Genomic DNA, 16,354 nt, shown 5'->3' on the forward strand with positions numbered 1-16,354 from the left:
ACTGCCAAAAAATACATTTGAAAGAAACTCATCAGCAATGTCTCTTTCCAGAAATCATGATCTGGTTACTCAAGATAATCCACAAACCTTGATGAGAGCACTTTCATGTAGGAACTTTTCTTTCTACCGAACTACACCTGCCAACCATACCACGCATCTACTCACCTAGCACCACTGAGCTAGCTAACGTTACAGCTCTGCTGAAGAGGACGCCATTTTTGTTTCCATCATGAGCATGAGCCTCTCATCCATGAGTTGATGCACGCTTCCTCCAGTGCAGTAATGTGGTTGGCGGGTTTAGCTCAGTGGAGAGAAAATAGTCCCTGTGTGAAACTACTCTCAACAAGGTCTGTGGATTATCGTGAGTAACTGGAACGTGATTTCTACAAAGAGACATTACTGTTGAGTTGAACCAAAACAATAAGGATGGATAAATATTGCTACTGGAGGAAAAACATGTTTTTTATTTTGGAGTGAACTGTCCCTTTAAGTCATTTCTCAAGCATATAGTAAAGGTCAGATATTTACTATTTCCAGCTTTTAAAAGTTGGACATTTTCTTCTTTTCTCTATTTTTTATAACTGTAAACTGAATGCCGTTTGGAGTCATCTCAGATGTGACGATTTCCTTCTTCAATGTATTAATAATACATTTGAGTTTTGGATGCATTTCATTTTTTTTTAATTTTCTGACATTTCATATACTAAACAATGAAACGAAAAAATAATCAACAGATAAATTGACGACGGTAATAGGGATTAGTTGCAGTCCTGCTATTTTGTGTATTTTGATTTGCAGTAACTCACGCTGTTCAACAGATGGCAGCATTGTTCTGACTATAATAGCAGCGAGTTTATGGATTTAATTTGGGGCACAAAAAAACTAAACTTCAGCACTTAGTACATTTCAAAATGAGTGTCAACATCAACTATATAACCATGAATGAAAGGATAAATAAGACTGTGACTGACACTGCTCCTCTCTGAGGAACATGCAGTAGCTGTTCACTGTGGTTAAGATTTCACTCTTTTAGACTTTAAAATGAGAATAAAACAGGCAATTCAAATTTAGCTTTCTGCCCTCCTCCAGAGGGACATAAGAGCACTGTTTCTGCTGGAGAACAGCATGTGCTGACAGTGATTCTTGCTCAAGGGCACCTCTGCAGAGCAGATGTCTGAATTTAAAGACTGAGCACTGACTGTATCTATACAATTGGTATCTGTTATGATACTTTCATACAGAGAATAAAGGCAATTTTCTTTATATCTTTCGAAAACCACAAACAGTACTTTTAAATGTACATGCCTTGGCGTGATAAACATCTCTTGCTTAGAGAAAAGAAGTCTGCAATGTGCATTTTTTTTTATCAGGGTATGAACAAACACAACTGATGCACACTTTCATGTTGGGAGTGACTAATGACAACAGCATAATGACTAATTTCATCAGTAACTGGATTAGCATTTGGCATCGGCTGATTCACTTAACACTGCAGAATGCTTCATGTGAATATAAAGTTGCTGAAATTGTAACCGTCAGCAGTACCTGGATGCAGTCTGGTACTCCTGTGCTGTCCATCCGGCTGGCCACATTGACTGTGTTCCCCCAGATATCATACTGGGGTTTCCTGGCTCCAATCACCCCCGCTACTACTGGACCCATGTTCAACCCTGCAAAGACATCACCGGCTGTGTTACATCATACTACTAACACCATCCTAACTTAATTATACTGCTCTCTTTGAGGAAGCAGATGACTGTTTGACCTGGAAAACTTTTTTGAGCAAATGCCAATCTAAAGAAGATTTATCAGAAAATGCCTCAAGCTCATTTTCTGCTACCTTCCAGGCTTACCTATCTTCATCTGGAAGTTGTTGAAGGAGTGCTCGTTGATGTATTTCATCTGCTCCCTAAGCCTCATTGCGTAGTCGGCCAGAGCCAGGATGTGCGATCGGCCCTCTCTGTCATAGGTGGAGTCATTGAGGCCAGACGCAGCCATGTAGGTGGAGCCTATGGTCTTGATTTTCTCCAGCTGACGAAACCTCTCCTCACTGATGATCTAGATACAAAGAGCACAAGCTGATTACAGTGGAAGAACAACACAGACAAACAGGAAAAGGTGATTGTAGGTAGAAAAAAATATCTAAAAGCCCCATCTTATAGGCCACATCCAATAAATGTTTTTCACACTCATTTGTCAATTTTTTTCTCTCTCTGCTCACCTCGTCAAAATCGGCGATGATCTCGTTGAGCAGCCTGAGACACTCCACTCCCTCGTTGTTAGCCTCCAGCTCCACATAAAACTCAGAAAAGTTGCTGATGGAGGCAAACATGACAGCGACGCACTCACATGACTGGTAGTACAACTCGTCATTCCGACGCTCTCGTGCAAGAAAGTGGGCGGCGACGTCCTTGGGCAGGATGTTGTGGAGCAGGCGGCGGTTGTAAGCTTGCAGTTCCTCCATCTCCTCCTTCTCTTCTGTTGCCTGCAGAGGGACGGGCAGAGATGTGGTTACTTAGTCTTATTGTCATGTGCTTGATTCTTGAAGTACTCACAGGTGTTCCTGTAGGGCTTTTTCACAAAAGATATTTTGAGATGTAATAGTAAGAAAAGCACTGATGTAAAACAAAAAATGATTGATGGCTAAATTCCACTTAAAAGCTTCTGTTTCAGGTCCTGGTGTTGTGCATGCTGGTGCACTGTCACACTCACATGATTTACTGGGACACATGACTGGAACAGAGCCATTGTTAATGTTATTACTAACTTTGCGCTTTTCCTGCTATGACAAGTCAAAATGTCTACTGTGAAAAAGGCATATTAATTTTATGTAAAAGGGATAATAATGTACATTTATTACCATAAGTACTTAAAAGTCCAGTGTGTAGGATTAAGGGGGATATATCGGTAGAAATGGAAAATAAGTATGTTTTCTTCAGTCTATAATCCCTTGAAACCTTAGAATAAGCTGTTAATATCTACATAGGGAGCGGGACCTCATTTACGGAGTCCATCATGTTGCACCTACATGTTTCTACAGTTGCCCATAAGGAAAAACCAAACACTGACACTAGGGCCATTCGTTTCTTTGCATGGGCCACTGTAGGAAGCTGTTCCTCCAAAATGAAAGTGTTGACAAAACTGAATAAAAAATTGTATTATTCAATGTTTTTAACTGTTTAAATAACTGTGTCTGTGGATAATTCAGCTCCTGATAAAAACCTCCTGAATGTCTGGATCTTAACTTATCAGAGAAGAAAGGTGAGCACACATTAGCAGGAAATGTGCTGAACAACATCGGAGAAACACTGATTTGTAACTTGAAACTGCGTTATTCGGTGTTTTTACTGGTTTATGACACCAGGTCCATTTGTCTTGGAGGGGAGGAGACTTCTGTGGATAATTTGGCTCACAGTAAAACCTCCTAAAAAAAATGAACACTTAAGAAATTCTAACCGGGAGAAGTTTCAGTTGGTTGCAACCTGCAGTCCTCACTGCTAGATTGCACTAAATCCCCCTAAATCTTACATACTATTCCTTTAAGCCAATTATGTAAACATGTAAGATTTGGCCATACAGGCTAATTTGTGCATGTGTTCTATGGCAGGTTTATGTCAATTATTTCACATACAGATACCCATCTAATTGACATTTGTAAATTTATTATATGAGTTTACAGTAATGAGGGGCATCGTGTGAACAGGTTACATCAATCCACATGACGAGGGCGGCTTCAACCACAGGTACTTTCCCTGTGCACCAACGCTTTCTGTCTCCATCAGCAGTCATGACTGTTTCTCATTGTTTGAGTCGACTGCCCAGGTAGCCTGAGGAACACCAAGATCTGCTGCTGAATCTCACTGACTCATTTTTGGCAGTTTGTCAAAAGCTTTGAGGAATCTGTTTTTCAAATATGTTTTTCAAAGGAAAAAATTACTTTCTTTTTCACTTAATGTGCATGCAGCACCAGCCTCATGTAGCTAGCTGGAAGCAGACAGGTTATTATGGGGCAAAGTATCAGAATTTTCCCCCCATTTTGTCATGTGTAAAAATAGCAAAAATGAAGACTGTACGTGTACTATTTGATTAATATAAGTGAATTATTAAACTGTATTTGTATAGGAATAATTATTTCTTCTTTTTTGTTATACACATGAAAACTGTTTGATTTACCTGCAGCTTCCAGAGGAAGTCAAGCCGTGCGGTGGACTCCACCTGCTGGCCGTGTAAGTAGAGAGCCAGAACAAACACGGTCAGGATTACAGGGGTCATGACCTTTAAGGGTACCTGAGGCACGCTCTTCAGGCTGAGGAGAAGAGGAGGGGTCTACATGAGTCGTGAATGAGAGTCTTGCATGGGAGTGAACATACACAACCTGACAAATACTATAACACACACAAGAGGAAGCCACTCACCACTGTTCAGTTTCATTGAAACCAGGCCTAGAAAAAGGACAGGAGAAAGTCATTTGTACAGAGTATATGAGTCACTGCTATAAAGCAGTAATAAAAAACAAAATAATTCAACTTACTGTTGGAGGGAATCATTAAGAAGTGATAAATGCCTGGGGGAAAAATGAGAACATATTCAAAAAATAGGAATAAAGCCCGACTGCATTGCAAAATCTGACAAGTTAATTATACTTAAAATATTCTTGGAAACCAATAAAAAAAGAAAGAAAATAAATATAGCTATTTATCTTAATGCATGTTTATTTTTTATCTAATAGATACGTTTACTTGAAATTTAGTTGTATTTACTTAATTTTGTGAAGTTGTTGGAACTTGAACATGACAAGTGAAACTGCCTTGTTCTTAAAGTTTCAGCAACTTTAATAAACCAGATTACTAATCATTACAACGAGGTTTTTGCCAATAATGAAGTTAGAAGGTCTGTGAGTTGTTTTGTGTACATGTTTAAGAAAATACAAATATGATTAACTCGTTTGCAACTGGCAGAATACAGATGTATAGTGCAGCAAATTTGGTTCACTGACTTTGCTAAAACTTAGAAAGATTAAGTTGCAACAACTTCACAAAATCAAGTAAATAAATAAATTTTAAGTAAACTTAACAATTAGATATGGAGTAAACAAAGATTAAGACTAATAGTTATATATACTTAGATTTTTCAAGGCAGTCTGTTTCCCAGATATTTTAAAAGTAAGTTGTGAGATTGTACAGTGTGGTACATGAGAAAGCTAAAGTTGGTGTTTTACAATCTAAATCATATTGTATTAGTAGTCCATGTCCAGTCTAAACCAAAGAATTGTGACACAGTAGCAGAACTATTCAGGTTGAAATTGAGAAAGAGTGAGTGCATGTGTTTGTGAATGTGTGTGGTCCTCGCAGGGGACTCACAGGGTGTTGGCAAAGACCAGCAGGTCCGCATTGTCAAACAGGGCCACCTGAGGCCACTCCACCAGCAGGAGGAAAGTGAGTTGGATGAACAGCATCAGAGCCAGTTTCCCTATGCTGCTGATGTGGAGGAACACAGAGCAGGCCAGCAGGGTCAGCAGTACACTGTAGCTGAAATACTGCAGCAGAGAGGAGACAGCGAGGGAGGAGGAGGAAGAGAGAGGGGTTAGGTGAATATTCAAACTTAAAAAAAAAAACAAAACACTGGCATACACAGGCATTTGTATGAACACACACATACGCTAAAATGTTATGGGACTGACCTCGGGGAAATGGCAGGGCCTGACCTGGCTGGAACACAGAGTCAAACCGTCCTCTGCTGTCTTAGTCAGGTTGTGCAGCAGGCAGAGTGTCACAAGGCTGGGAGTCGTTTTCAGCTCATCCGCCACACAATCCCGCAGTTTCTCTCTGCTGCAGGTAAACTGGTAAAAAAAAAAAACACCACAGACTGACTGTCACTTAACCATCAGTCAATAAAGGTAAAACAGCATGACAGCAAGACTAATATCCATGTTTGGGAGTGTCATTCTTTGACACCTAAGCAAATTGGCTTTCAAAAGCATGGGAAGAAACAAAAGAATAAATTAGAAATCAGTAAAAAGCAAAACATTACCTGGAAAATAAATAGATAAATAAATAAATAACAAATAGAAAAAACTTCAAATATGTATGTAAAAAAATAACAGAATTTTGGAAAATTGTTTTAAATATGCAATCATGGAACTTCTTTACCTAGACATTTCCCCTTGCCTTTTAAAACTAATTTTCTAAATCTACTTATTTATTGCAATTTGTGGAACAATTCTTAACAAGTTACTCATTGCCTTTTCCCCATGTTTTTGCTAGAAATTGCACCAATTTTCTCAGGGTTTGAGGGTTTAAATACCCGTGAAAGGCATCTGAAAGCCCCACAAGAAAAGTGATTTAACTCCAGGTTTCAAAGGGTTAAAGAAAGTCTGATAATAATGTTTTTAATGTTTAAAACAATGTTGCCTCGAAATGTACCATGCAGGATATTTTACATTTGGAAAATAGCAATCAGTGCTCGGGTGAAAAATCTCTGTACACAATGCTGTGTTTAAATTATATCAAATATCTTAAATCTTCCAATAATATATGCCGTGCCAGTGTATCTAGCAAACAGCCCTTGTGCCTATCGTTAAACAGCAAACACTGTAATGAGGGGTTTTCATCCAAGAAATGTTTTCTGCCATTTCATTTTGAATGATTGAACACAAAATTTCAAATGCCTTAGGTCATATTGTTTGAAAATAAATCTGTAACCTAGACCTACTGTAGGTAATCATAAAATATAATTTAACAAATTTGCAATGTATCAAAATAAAGTAATAGTCAAAAATGAGCAGGCTGATTAAAGCAGCTGTTGAACTTAGCAAGCAAGTAACTGAATAAGTTTTAAGCAAATCTAAATTGGTGAGCTTGATGTTGGTGACACTGAGCAACCAATCGCAGGCTGAAACAACCCTGCAGGCAGTTTATCTTAAGTGGAGAAAAAAGCTGCTGTGTCATAATCAAATATTATAGCTCTACAGGATTTACAATGCAAAACAGGTACAAAATAGACAGTTTATCTTCTTTGCTAAGCCTGTAGTCATAGCATGATAAGCTCTGGGTGGCTATTTTTGTGTACATGATAATGTTTAAAAAGTACATTTTATGATGATGATGCATAGGGTTTCAGTATTGATAAACTCCTTTTAAATCCATTTTCAAAATTCATGCATGTTTTTTCTATAGTCAGCACAGTCTGAAAATATTAGTAACTTTCTCCCAAATCCCAACTAGTGTGCTTTAACTCAAATTTATATATTAAGTCTGGAGCTGCTCCACAGACAATAAATGGTGAAAGATGTTCTAGAAGACACTGAGAGCAGCCGGAAGAATTTTTTTTGTGTATATGAGTACATTTTCTGTTTCAGAGCTGAGAACTCTACAATAAAGCTGCAACGATTAACCACTTAGTTGTCAATTATTAATGCAATCACTAACTAATTTGATAATCAATTCATCAGTTTGAGTATTTTTTATGAATATGAAATTCTCTTATTCCAGCTTCCTTAACTTGAATATTTGCTGGTTTTTTTACTCCTCTGACAGAAAACGAAATATCTTTGGATTGTTGACAAAACGAGACTTCTGAGAATGTCATCTTGGACTTTTGGACACACTGATCAATATTTTTCCCCATTTTCTGTCATTTCATAGACCAAACAACTAACCTGTCTTTGTTGCAGCCATACACAGAATAAAGCTAATTTGGTTATAAAAAGGTAAACAAACATTCAAGAAAAATCAGGATCTCACTCACTGTCTCTGAGGCAGCTTTAGACTTTACACTCAATAATCACAAGTCTGAGACTCACTTCTCTGGTTTCTCACTTAAAGAGAGAGTAGCTCATGTTCACAAATATTGATTGAACTTTCCTGAACCACGGCAATAACATATTGGAACGCTGCATGTTTTAATCTATGAACAAACAAATGCAATGGTGAAAAGATTATGATTAATTACAGCTTAACTCATAATTACAGCACACACAGGCCAATTGGTCTATTTTTTTAGAATACCACAATGGTGCAGAATTTCTTCAAATATCTTTAAAATCTGTCTTGCAACATCTGAGATGAATTGATAAATGATAGGGCAGAAAAATGTAACTGAGGCCGATGCGTAGCCCCTTCCCTGATTTCATTGTATGGGACAACATGAAACAACACCAATCACAACTGCAACATGATACAAAAATGACAAAATAAATAGCTGTAGTCCCCTACCATGTTAGCGAAGGAGGAAATGAAGAGGAGGAGAATGGTGAAGACGCCCACCAGTGTGCTGTTTGCACGAGACTGGACAATTTTCTTGGTTAAAGTCTGCAAGGCAGCTGGGAAGAGCTTGAGCACAGACAGCGAGGAGAAGATCAGATAAGAGAGAGTTAATACCATTAGTGATGCCGGCTGAAGACATATGATAATGAGTCTTATTTGAAGATATCTGCATATGAGCAGAGAAGGCCTTTGTTTCTCACTTTGATGCAGGAGTAGATGGCACAGATGAAGAGGATGTTGGCGAGGATGATGAAGATGCTGATGTAAAGACCGAGCATAAGTGGTGTACTGTGGAAGAGAAGAGAGCAGGCTCATTAGGATGTATAACTCCCATTAACTCCCCATAAACTAATGAAGACCACATTTCCTGCCCACAATTCAGAATAACTTGGAAACTGGGAAAGGAAATTTATAGAAGAGAGCTACTTACTTTGGAAAAATTATAATCTGAATGAAACAGATGCAACAGAAAACAAGGAGTGTGCAGGCCACGTATCCCCCAAAACGATCGTCCACCTTTTTGGAGTACTGGAAATAGAAAATCAATGAGAAGTTAGTTTCCATGATGCTAAATTAAAGATTTTTTTCCATGCTGCATTTGTGCTGAGTGCACTCATTGGAAAAAGGTTAATATTTTAACAAGCTTTGTTACCAAAAGACAGTACAAAAACAAAAAAATTATAACATGTAGCTCCAGCATTTTTTACCTTTTTGCATGCACCAAATATGGCCTTCAGTATGTCAGAAAAACACCAAGACAACTGCAGCAAACATAAAAGTGCCATCGGCTGTGCTGATGTTAAATCAGCTGTTGCCAGACACTTTTTAGATGTCAATGATTCTGTGTGAGATTTGGCATTCTGTGAAACTGACATGATGTTACCATATCCCCGTGGGGGTAAGACAGCCCAAATTCTTCTCCAATGTGTGCAGATATATTTTTTTTCCTTAAAAAACTCCATGTCAATGACCTAAATGAAGAATTGGATATGATCTGTTTTATGTGATCTGACCAGGTGCACCTGTAAGAGTGAGCTATGTACAGTATATGGTGAACCAGTATGCATGTCTCATTCTGCACTGAGGAAAGTCCAACATACACTGAAACGTTTGCAACTTTTGCACTGCATGCAGAGGTGCATGCAGTGCAAAAGTTGCATGCACCTCTCAGTAAAATAGAGATATTTGATATCCAAATTTCAGTCTGAATCGTTTTTTGTTTTGTGTGTGACTCTTCCTCTGCTACATTGTGACATTTTTCTGACTTACACCAGAAAAGAAAATATATAAACAGTTTTTTAAGGTGAAGCTTATCCCATGCCTCCCGCTAAATTAATGAGGAAATAATCAATTCAATTTATTCTACAGGGAATTATGGTACATTTTTGGAGCAAATACCAACCTTTTTCTCGAGGTCCACAGTCTGAAAGGTGAGTAGGAACTTCTTGACGTGGTCTTTTCGCAGCTGGTCGATGCTGCGTGCGTCGATTGCCCGTCCAAGAAATTCATCCACCTCATCCTCAGGGTTCAGGGCCTCCTGAGCGCAGCGGCTATGAGGTAGATGGAACAATAGGTCACTGTGTGGTGTGTGTTTGCATCTGTGCATGAGTGTGTATGAGGGAGCTGGCCTATGCTGTGACAGGCAGGATGACTCAGAGCTAATATGGTATTAGTGCTGGGTTGGATCTGACTGTATAAAACCAACAGTGGGCTCTAAAGTTAGACCGTTACAGTGACAGTCTGCCAGTCAACCGCTAATAACGAAAACTGGGGGCAACAACACTCACTTGTCTTTGCTGGATGCTTCGTCAATGCCCTGCGAAAAAAAAAAAACAGAGAGTGAAAATGAGACCAGAAAGCAGAGGAAGTGCCTGAAAGAGAAAGGGAGAGATTTTCATGTAGCCACAGTGCAACTGAAAAATAGACAGAGACTCAGACATCTGCACAGCTAATCCCTGAGAGCCAGACTGATGTTTTAATTAATGCTCGGAGGCTTCAAATTACAACCTCTTTGCCCCGAGGGCTCAAACCCTCTGAGATGGAAAGGACAAAAGGAGGAGGAGAGGGGGAAAATTTAGGAAAGACAAGGAAATGAGACTTGTAGCATAAAGAGAGAGAGGAAATGAGAGAGAGAGAAAAGAGAAATATTTGCAGCTGCAGCCTCGTCAGATTAGCTTCAGTAGTAAATGATGCACTGGGAATCCCTGGGAGCCCTGTTGTAACTCCTGTTTGTCTGACGGGAACAGATCAATACTTCTTCTCACGTTTCCATTGTCCCCTTTAGGCTTCACCATACATACAGTACAGTTCAGTACTCATTTGTCACCTTTAGGCACTCAAATCTGGTGGTGTAGTGGTTGTTCATGAGATGGAGGCACTACTAGATAGATGGGTGGGTTATCAAGGTGAAAGTGGGTATACTCTCCTATATAATCCAAAGGATTTTTGGCTGATAGGTGAGAAAAAGAGGTGGGTATACTGCGTATACATGTTTATACCCTCCACTACACCACTGCTCAAATTCATACATTTAGAGTCATGCTCTCAGCTTTGAGAGGCTGCATTTAGAAATGCTTAATACAAATAATAGTGCTAATATGTCATGCTAAATAAGGGATAATGCTCGACGAGGCATCCCTTGGTCCCATGGTGAGGAGGCCAGATCCACCTGACAGACAACAGAGGATAGTTTCATCCATAGAGTACATTAACTCCTTAATATGGACACCTAAAAGGGCATTGTTCTGCCTAATCCATGGTCACTTGGTATGGTATTCATATTTTTCAATCAAAATCTAAAGTTTTTCACAAGCCATAACTCAGTTTCCCTGGTAACATCCTAGCGTTTGACTAAAACCTGGAACAATCATTTAAATGTCATGAGGTTCTTATGGTACAGAAGCTTTGTTCACCACTGTAGTAAACAGGACAACCTTAGATACGACCCAACAGGAGATATTTCTAGTCTGATTAGCTCACAGAACCTCATGCTAGCAAGATTAAAAGTCAACATCATTGTATATATTTGACAAACATATAAAGTAAATAACTAAAAAAAAAATGACAGTATATTTACAGTGAACAGTCACTTTCACAGGAACTACTTGGTAGGTGTCCTATATGAGGTATTAATGAACACCCTGCAGCCAATCATGATCAAGTATTTACCCTGACCGTGGTATATTCTATGTTCTTGGCCATTTTTAAGAAATTGAAATAAGAGTAAAAAAGCATAGATGAAGAGTTGTTGTTGTAAGTTGAGAAAAGCTCCATAAAGTTCCATAAAAGCTCATATTTGACTCTTGTGTTATTCTGTGCAGTTACCTAACAGGAGAGCTGAGGAACTTAGTTATCTTGTTGTCACATAATGAAGGCAGTGTGTGTAGGCTGCTTTTTGCATGTTGTACTTTTTTATTTGCAGCTTTGGAAGATATCTGGGTTCTTTTGTTCCTGATGTGAGATTTGGACATTGACAATGACAGCTCATACTTGTGGATTCACCATCCAATAGATCTGAAATCCTGTTAAATCAATTATCTAATGAAATTACTTACTTAATTAGCAATATAATGTTTGTGTTTGCATTCTTTGTCTTTGTTCTCTTTGACTGCAATATAGACACAGTAGTGTAAAAAAGTCTGTTTGCAAAATTACAAGCCATTGAACATTATTATTACTTGAAAGTAATACCAAGAATATAGTTCTGTGTTACATTAGCACTAAACACAAAGTGCAGCTGAGGCTCTTGAGATTGTTGTTTGTTTTATAAGCATTTGGTTTTATATCCAAGTATTGGACACTAACTAATAACTACAGTTTTGAACTGATGATAACACTAGAGGAAACCCTGCAGTATCACCAAAGTTTTTACAGTCCATCCTGTGGGGGATATGATGTCTATAATGATTCAGAAGGACACTGCCATCCCTACAGCCCTGTGTGACTGCTTTCAGAGATTTTATGAGAAAAAAGGAAGTTAGTATCAAATGTATTTGATAGAAAGTTGTGCTTTGATAATGGGACTCTGACCTTTAATAAACACATAAAAGAAAAATCTAATATTAACAGCTTTTCTGAAGAAAATATATTTGTGATTTGACTTCAGAAAGTGGAGATGGGGACACAAGAATATTGTCAGATCAGATATAGACAACAAGAAGAACAGGTGCTGTGCGTTCAGCTAAGTGCTCCCTGTGTGTATCTCACCATCTGCCTGAAGACTTTGGACTCCTTGGTTCTGGAGAAGGATCTGTCAGGCACCCAGCGTGGCATCAGTCCCTCGGCAGAATTCGCACGTGCTCGCTGCATCTTGGCCATCATGGCTTTCTCCTCTTTCTGGAAGTGAAGAAATGCCACCAGAGTGACAAACAAGGTCTTCTATACCTGGTGACGAGCTATTATATTGTTTGTGTGAAAAATGGCACTAGTGTGACGTTCTGAAGAGTTCAACCACGTAATAAAGGACATGTGTGTGTGTGTGTGTGTGTGTGTGTGTGTGTGTGTGTGTGTGTGTGTGTGTGTGTGTGTGAGAGACTGTGCCCTAACCCTCTTTTGGCTGCAGCCCAGCACTAAAAAGGTTTCAATGTTGTTCTCCTTTAGGTAAGCATTCCTCTCTCCTCCAAAACCCGGCTCAACCTCGTAGTCCCCGTTCAGATACTGTAGTGTTGCTTTGGTGATGTGGATACGCCTACACACACACACACACACACACACACACACACACACACACACACACACACACACACACACAGGGAAATAAGATTGTCAAAAAACACACACACGTACAAACAATGTGTAAATATCAGAACATGGGAGAATATGTCAGTGGGGTAGGAGGGACTTACCCAGCCTTCCCTCCAGCCTCCATTTGATTGGCGAGCGTCACGTCGTTGGACCAGACGTCAAACTGCCACTTACGTAGGCCCAGCACCCCACAGTGAACACGGCCGCTGTGAATGCCCACCCGCATGTTCACATTAACACCCGTCACCTCTCTCACCAGCCTGCAGATGCACACGCACACACACACACACACACACACACACACACACACACACACACACACACACACACACACACACACACACACAGGGAAACAAGACTGTCAAAAAACTAGTGTCACCTTCAGGTTCACAGTTTCACTTTTACACCCCGTGCTGCATAAACAAAGCAAGAAATCTCAACTTAACCTTCACTGGAATATCACTAAGTGACTGTAAGGATGTGTGCTGTTGTTTTGAGAGTGCTGATCTTTATGTTTCATTGTGTGTTTGACTCACGAGATGGCCTCAATCATGTCTACTCCCATCTCCACACAGCAGTGGGCGTGGTCAGCCCGGGGCTCAGGCAGCCCTGATACACAGTAGTAACAGTCTCCGAGGATTTTAATACGCAGGCAGTGGTTCTCCTGTACAGCAAGAACACACACACACACACACACACACACACACACACACACACACACACACACACACACACACACAGAAGGATGTTCATGTCAAATGTGGAGCTTCTCATACATAATTTAGATGACTCATAAGTCTCAGCATAGTCTAATTGATGTTTAACACAATGCCTAAGAAAGCCCCCACCCCCCCCCCCCCCGAACAAGTACATCATGTTGGCTTTGTCATACAGACTGTACGGTTACATAAGAAACAGTGGCTCAAAGTTCTGCTGTGAAAATGGCAGCGGCAGGTTGTCAGTGCTCACCGAGGCCAACTTGTCAAAGCGGGCAAACAGCTCGTTCAGCGTCATGACAAGCTCCTGCGCCGTACACTGAGACGCCAGGCTGGTGAAACCCTCGATGTCCGCAAACAGTATGCTTCAGGAGAGGTGATGGGTTGGTATATGGAGAGGGTGAGGGTCAACAAAAAAGACACACAGGAGAGGGAAGACAAAGGAGACAGAGAATGAGATCAATCAATAATCAGTATAAAGTTAGTTAGCATGGTCTAGTGCCTCCCTCCCTCCTCACTGTCCAGCTGCCATGTGAGCAGGGGAGGGAGAGAGGCAGACATTTGTTTAGCTCTGGCTCTCATCATTTAGGCCAATGTAGGTCACCTCCTCCAGCCCGTCCCTCTCAGAACACCACCCCCCGTCCCCCTGTCTGCATGCCTTTCATTGCTAACTTTTGATAGTTATGAAAGGCGAGGATAAACAACACCGCAGACATTCGCAGAGTTCCAGCTGAAGGCGACAGATGGCGCTGATGGTCCCATGAGGTCATCCACTTAGGGACAACTGGCCCTTAATTTCATCTCCCACCCTGACTGAGTCTGTGAGCCATGATGCAATAGATTATCTTTAAAGGGTCAGTTTGACACTCACCCCTGGTGTTATCTAGCCATGTAGTGGATGTTGTTTTGGCATGCAGTTTTTCTTTTATCTGATCAAGTTCTGAGATGTTTTTGTTTCTGCTGTCACTTTAACAGCTTTCTGCTGTAAAATGAGTCCCAAAGAAAACTCACAGCGCTGTATGAGAATTACATAGATCGAAAGGTTTGTTGTTTCTGGAGACAAATGCAGAATTTTATGCTGCTGTAGAATTTTTGTGATTTTCAGTTATGTGAGCACCACAAAAAAAATAATCACCTCCATTTTACTTTGTGGCAGCAAAAGATAAAAGAGACATAAGCTGAAAATACAACCAAAATCTCCTACATGGCCAGATATTACTTGGAATAAAGTGAGAGACTTTTTTCTGTAGTTCGGATGACCTGACCCGTTTTAGGAGCAGCGTTCAGGATTTAGTAGCATCTAATGGTGAGGACTGCAGGCTGCAACCAGCTGAAACTCCTCCTGTTTGTCAAGCATGACCTCCCAGTTAGGCTTTTTTCAGTGTTTATTGTTTAGGAGGTTTGTACTGAGAGCCAAATTATCTGCAGAAGTCTCTCCCTCTCCAACAAAACTGAATAAAGCAGTTTCATGTTACATAGCAATGGTTCTCTTCACAGTATTTGGCTCATTGCTGCCCAGCACCTGTCAATGGGTGCTCACTTTTTTCAGATCAAGACGTCCAGGAGATTTTCACCAATAACTAAATTATGCAAAGGTCTCTTTCTCGCCAAAAAAAAGTAGACCCTGTGATTTCTATCCTGGGCTAGTCCTAGACATTTGGTGACCCTAGGGAGATTTGGTTTATCACATGCTGTGACCTCACAAGGCACAGAGCTAACATATGTGTTGTAATGATTGGTTTAAACACATAATGCTGCATAAATGTTAGTGATTACTAACAGCAATCTTGGAGAGGAGAGAACAGTTTACAGTAAGTTACCAGATTGTTGTTCAATCTGGTAAACATTTTTTAAGACCAGAAGGGCAGTTCATTACCGTTCATTAAACAATGGGGCCCACCTTGATACAAACGCGAATCATGGACCTTGTGTAATTTGCAAAATCTGCAAAACAACTTCCATAGTGAGCATTGGGCTGCCCAGCTCTGCTTGTGGGACATTTTCATGCACTTTTGGTGGCCCTGTGCTGACAAGCAGCTGTTTAATTCACTTACGCATCAAGCCTCTGTTGAAACTGTTAAAAACACTGAATAAAACAGTTTCATGTTACAAATCAGTGTTTTTGCCATGCTGTTTAGCTTGTGGCAGAGGGGCTGCAAACTATGGCTATACCATGAAAACGTGAAGGGCACCTACCTAGAGCCAGTGTTTGATCCCATTCTGGGCTACTGTAGAAACATGGCAAAAAAGGACCTTCTCCCTAAGGTTACAAAAAACAATGATTCTTGATTTCAGCTGATTGTAAACTATAACCTAAATCTAATCTAAATTATGTGTTAAGTCACACCCAGAATAAACAAGTTTGTGTTACTGATAATAAACAGATAAGCATCAGGAGGGTATATGGACAGACCATGACATATACCAAAAAAGGCCTATTTTGAACAGTAGTGATGAAAACAACCCGGTCAGAAAACATTATTAACAGATTTAGTTGATGTCTAGTTTTGGAGCTTTTTCAAAAATTACCTGGAAATCATTCTGGGACAAATACAGCAGGTCACAAACTTGTGTTACATTTGGATAATGGATTGCTCCTGTAAGTTTACACCTTAGTAGAGCAGCTGTGTT

The 16,354-nt window shown here is 40.0% G+C and overlaps 1 protein-coding gene across 1 annotated transcript in view; it reads right to left on the reverse strand.

Moving 5' to 3' along the window:
* Positions 1-16,354, reverse strand: part of LOC121946788 (adenylate cyclase type 6-like) — a 46,700-nt gene that overhangs the window by 2,403 nt on the left and 27,943 nt on the right. Inside the window, exons 6-23 of the mRNA XM_088082197.1 lie at positions 13,977-14,088; positions 13,544-13,671; positions 13,109-13,267; positions 12,810-12,951; positions 12,471-12,599; positions 10,052-10,080; positions 9,667-9,814; positions 8,695-8,792; positions 8,465-8,552; positions 8,214-8,330; positions 5,681-5,839; positions 5,361-5,536; positions 4,532-4,564; positions 4,416-4,442; positions 4,174-4,306; positions 2,222-2,485; positions 1,854-2,058; positions 1,546-1,670 (exon numbers count right to left, since the gene is read on the reverse strand). Of these exons, the coding sequence (XP_087938323.1) occupies positions 1,546-1,670; positions 1,854-2,058; positions 2,222-2,485; positions 4,174-4,306; positions 4,416-4,442; positions 4,532-4,564; positions 5,361-5,536; positions 5,681-5,839; positions 8,214-8,330; positions 8,465-8,552; positions 8,695-8,792; positions 9,667-9,814; positions 10,052-10,080; positions 12,471-12,599; positions 12,810-12,951; positions 13,109-13,267; positions 13,544-13,671; positions 13,977-14,088 (2,272 nt within the window). The remainder of the gene's footprint in view (positions 1-1,545; positions 1,671-1,853; positions 2,059-2,221; positions 2,486-4,173; positions 4,307-4,415; positions 4,443-4,531; positions 4,565-5,360; positions 5,537-5,680; positions 5,840-8,213; positions 8,331-8,464; positions 8,553-8,694; positions 8,793-9,666; positions 9,815-10,051; positions 10,081-12,470; positions 12,600-12,809; positions 12,952-13,108; positions 13,268-13,543; positions 13,672-13,976; positions 14,089-16,354) is intronic.

This window comes from Plectropomus leopardus, chromosome 9 (assembly GCF_026936395.1).
Source record: "Plectropomus leopardus strain MGB_pleo_1.0 chromosome 9, ASM2693639v1, whole genome shotgun sequence".
NCBI lineage: Eukaryota > Metazoa > Chordata > Actinopteri > Perciformes > Serranidae > Plectropomus > Plectropomus leopardus.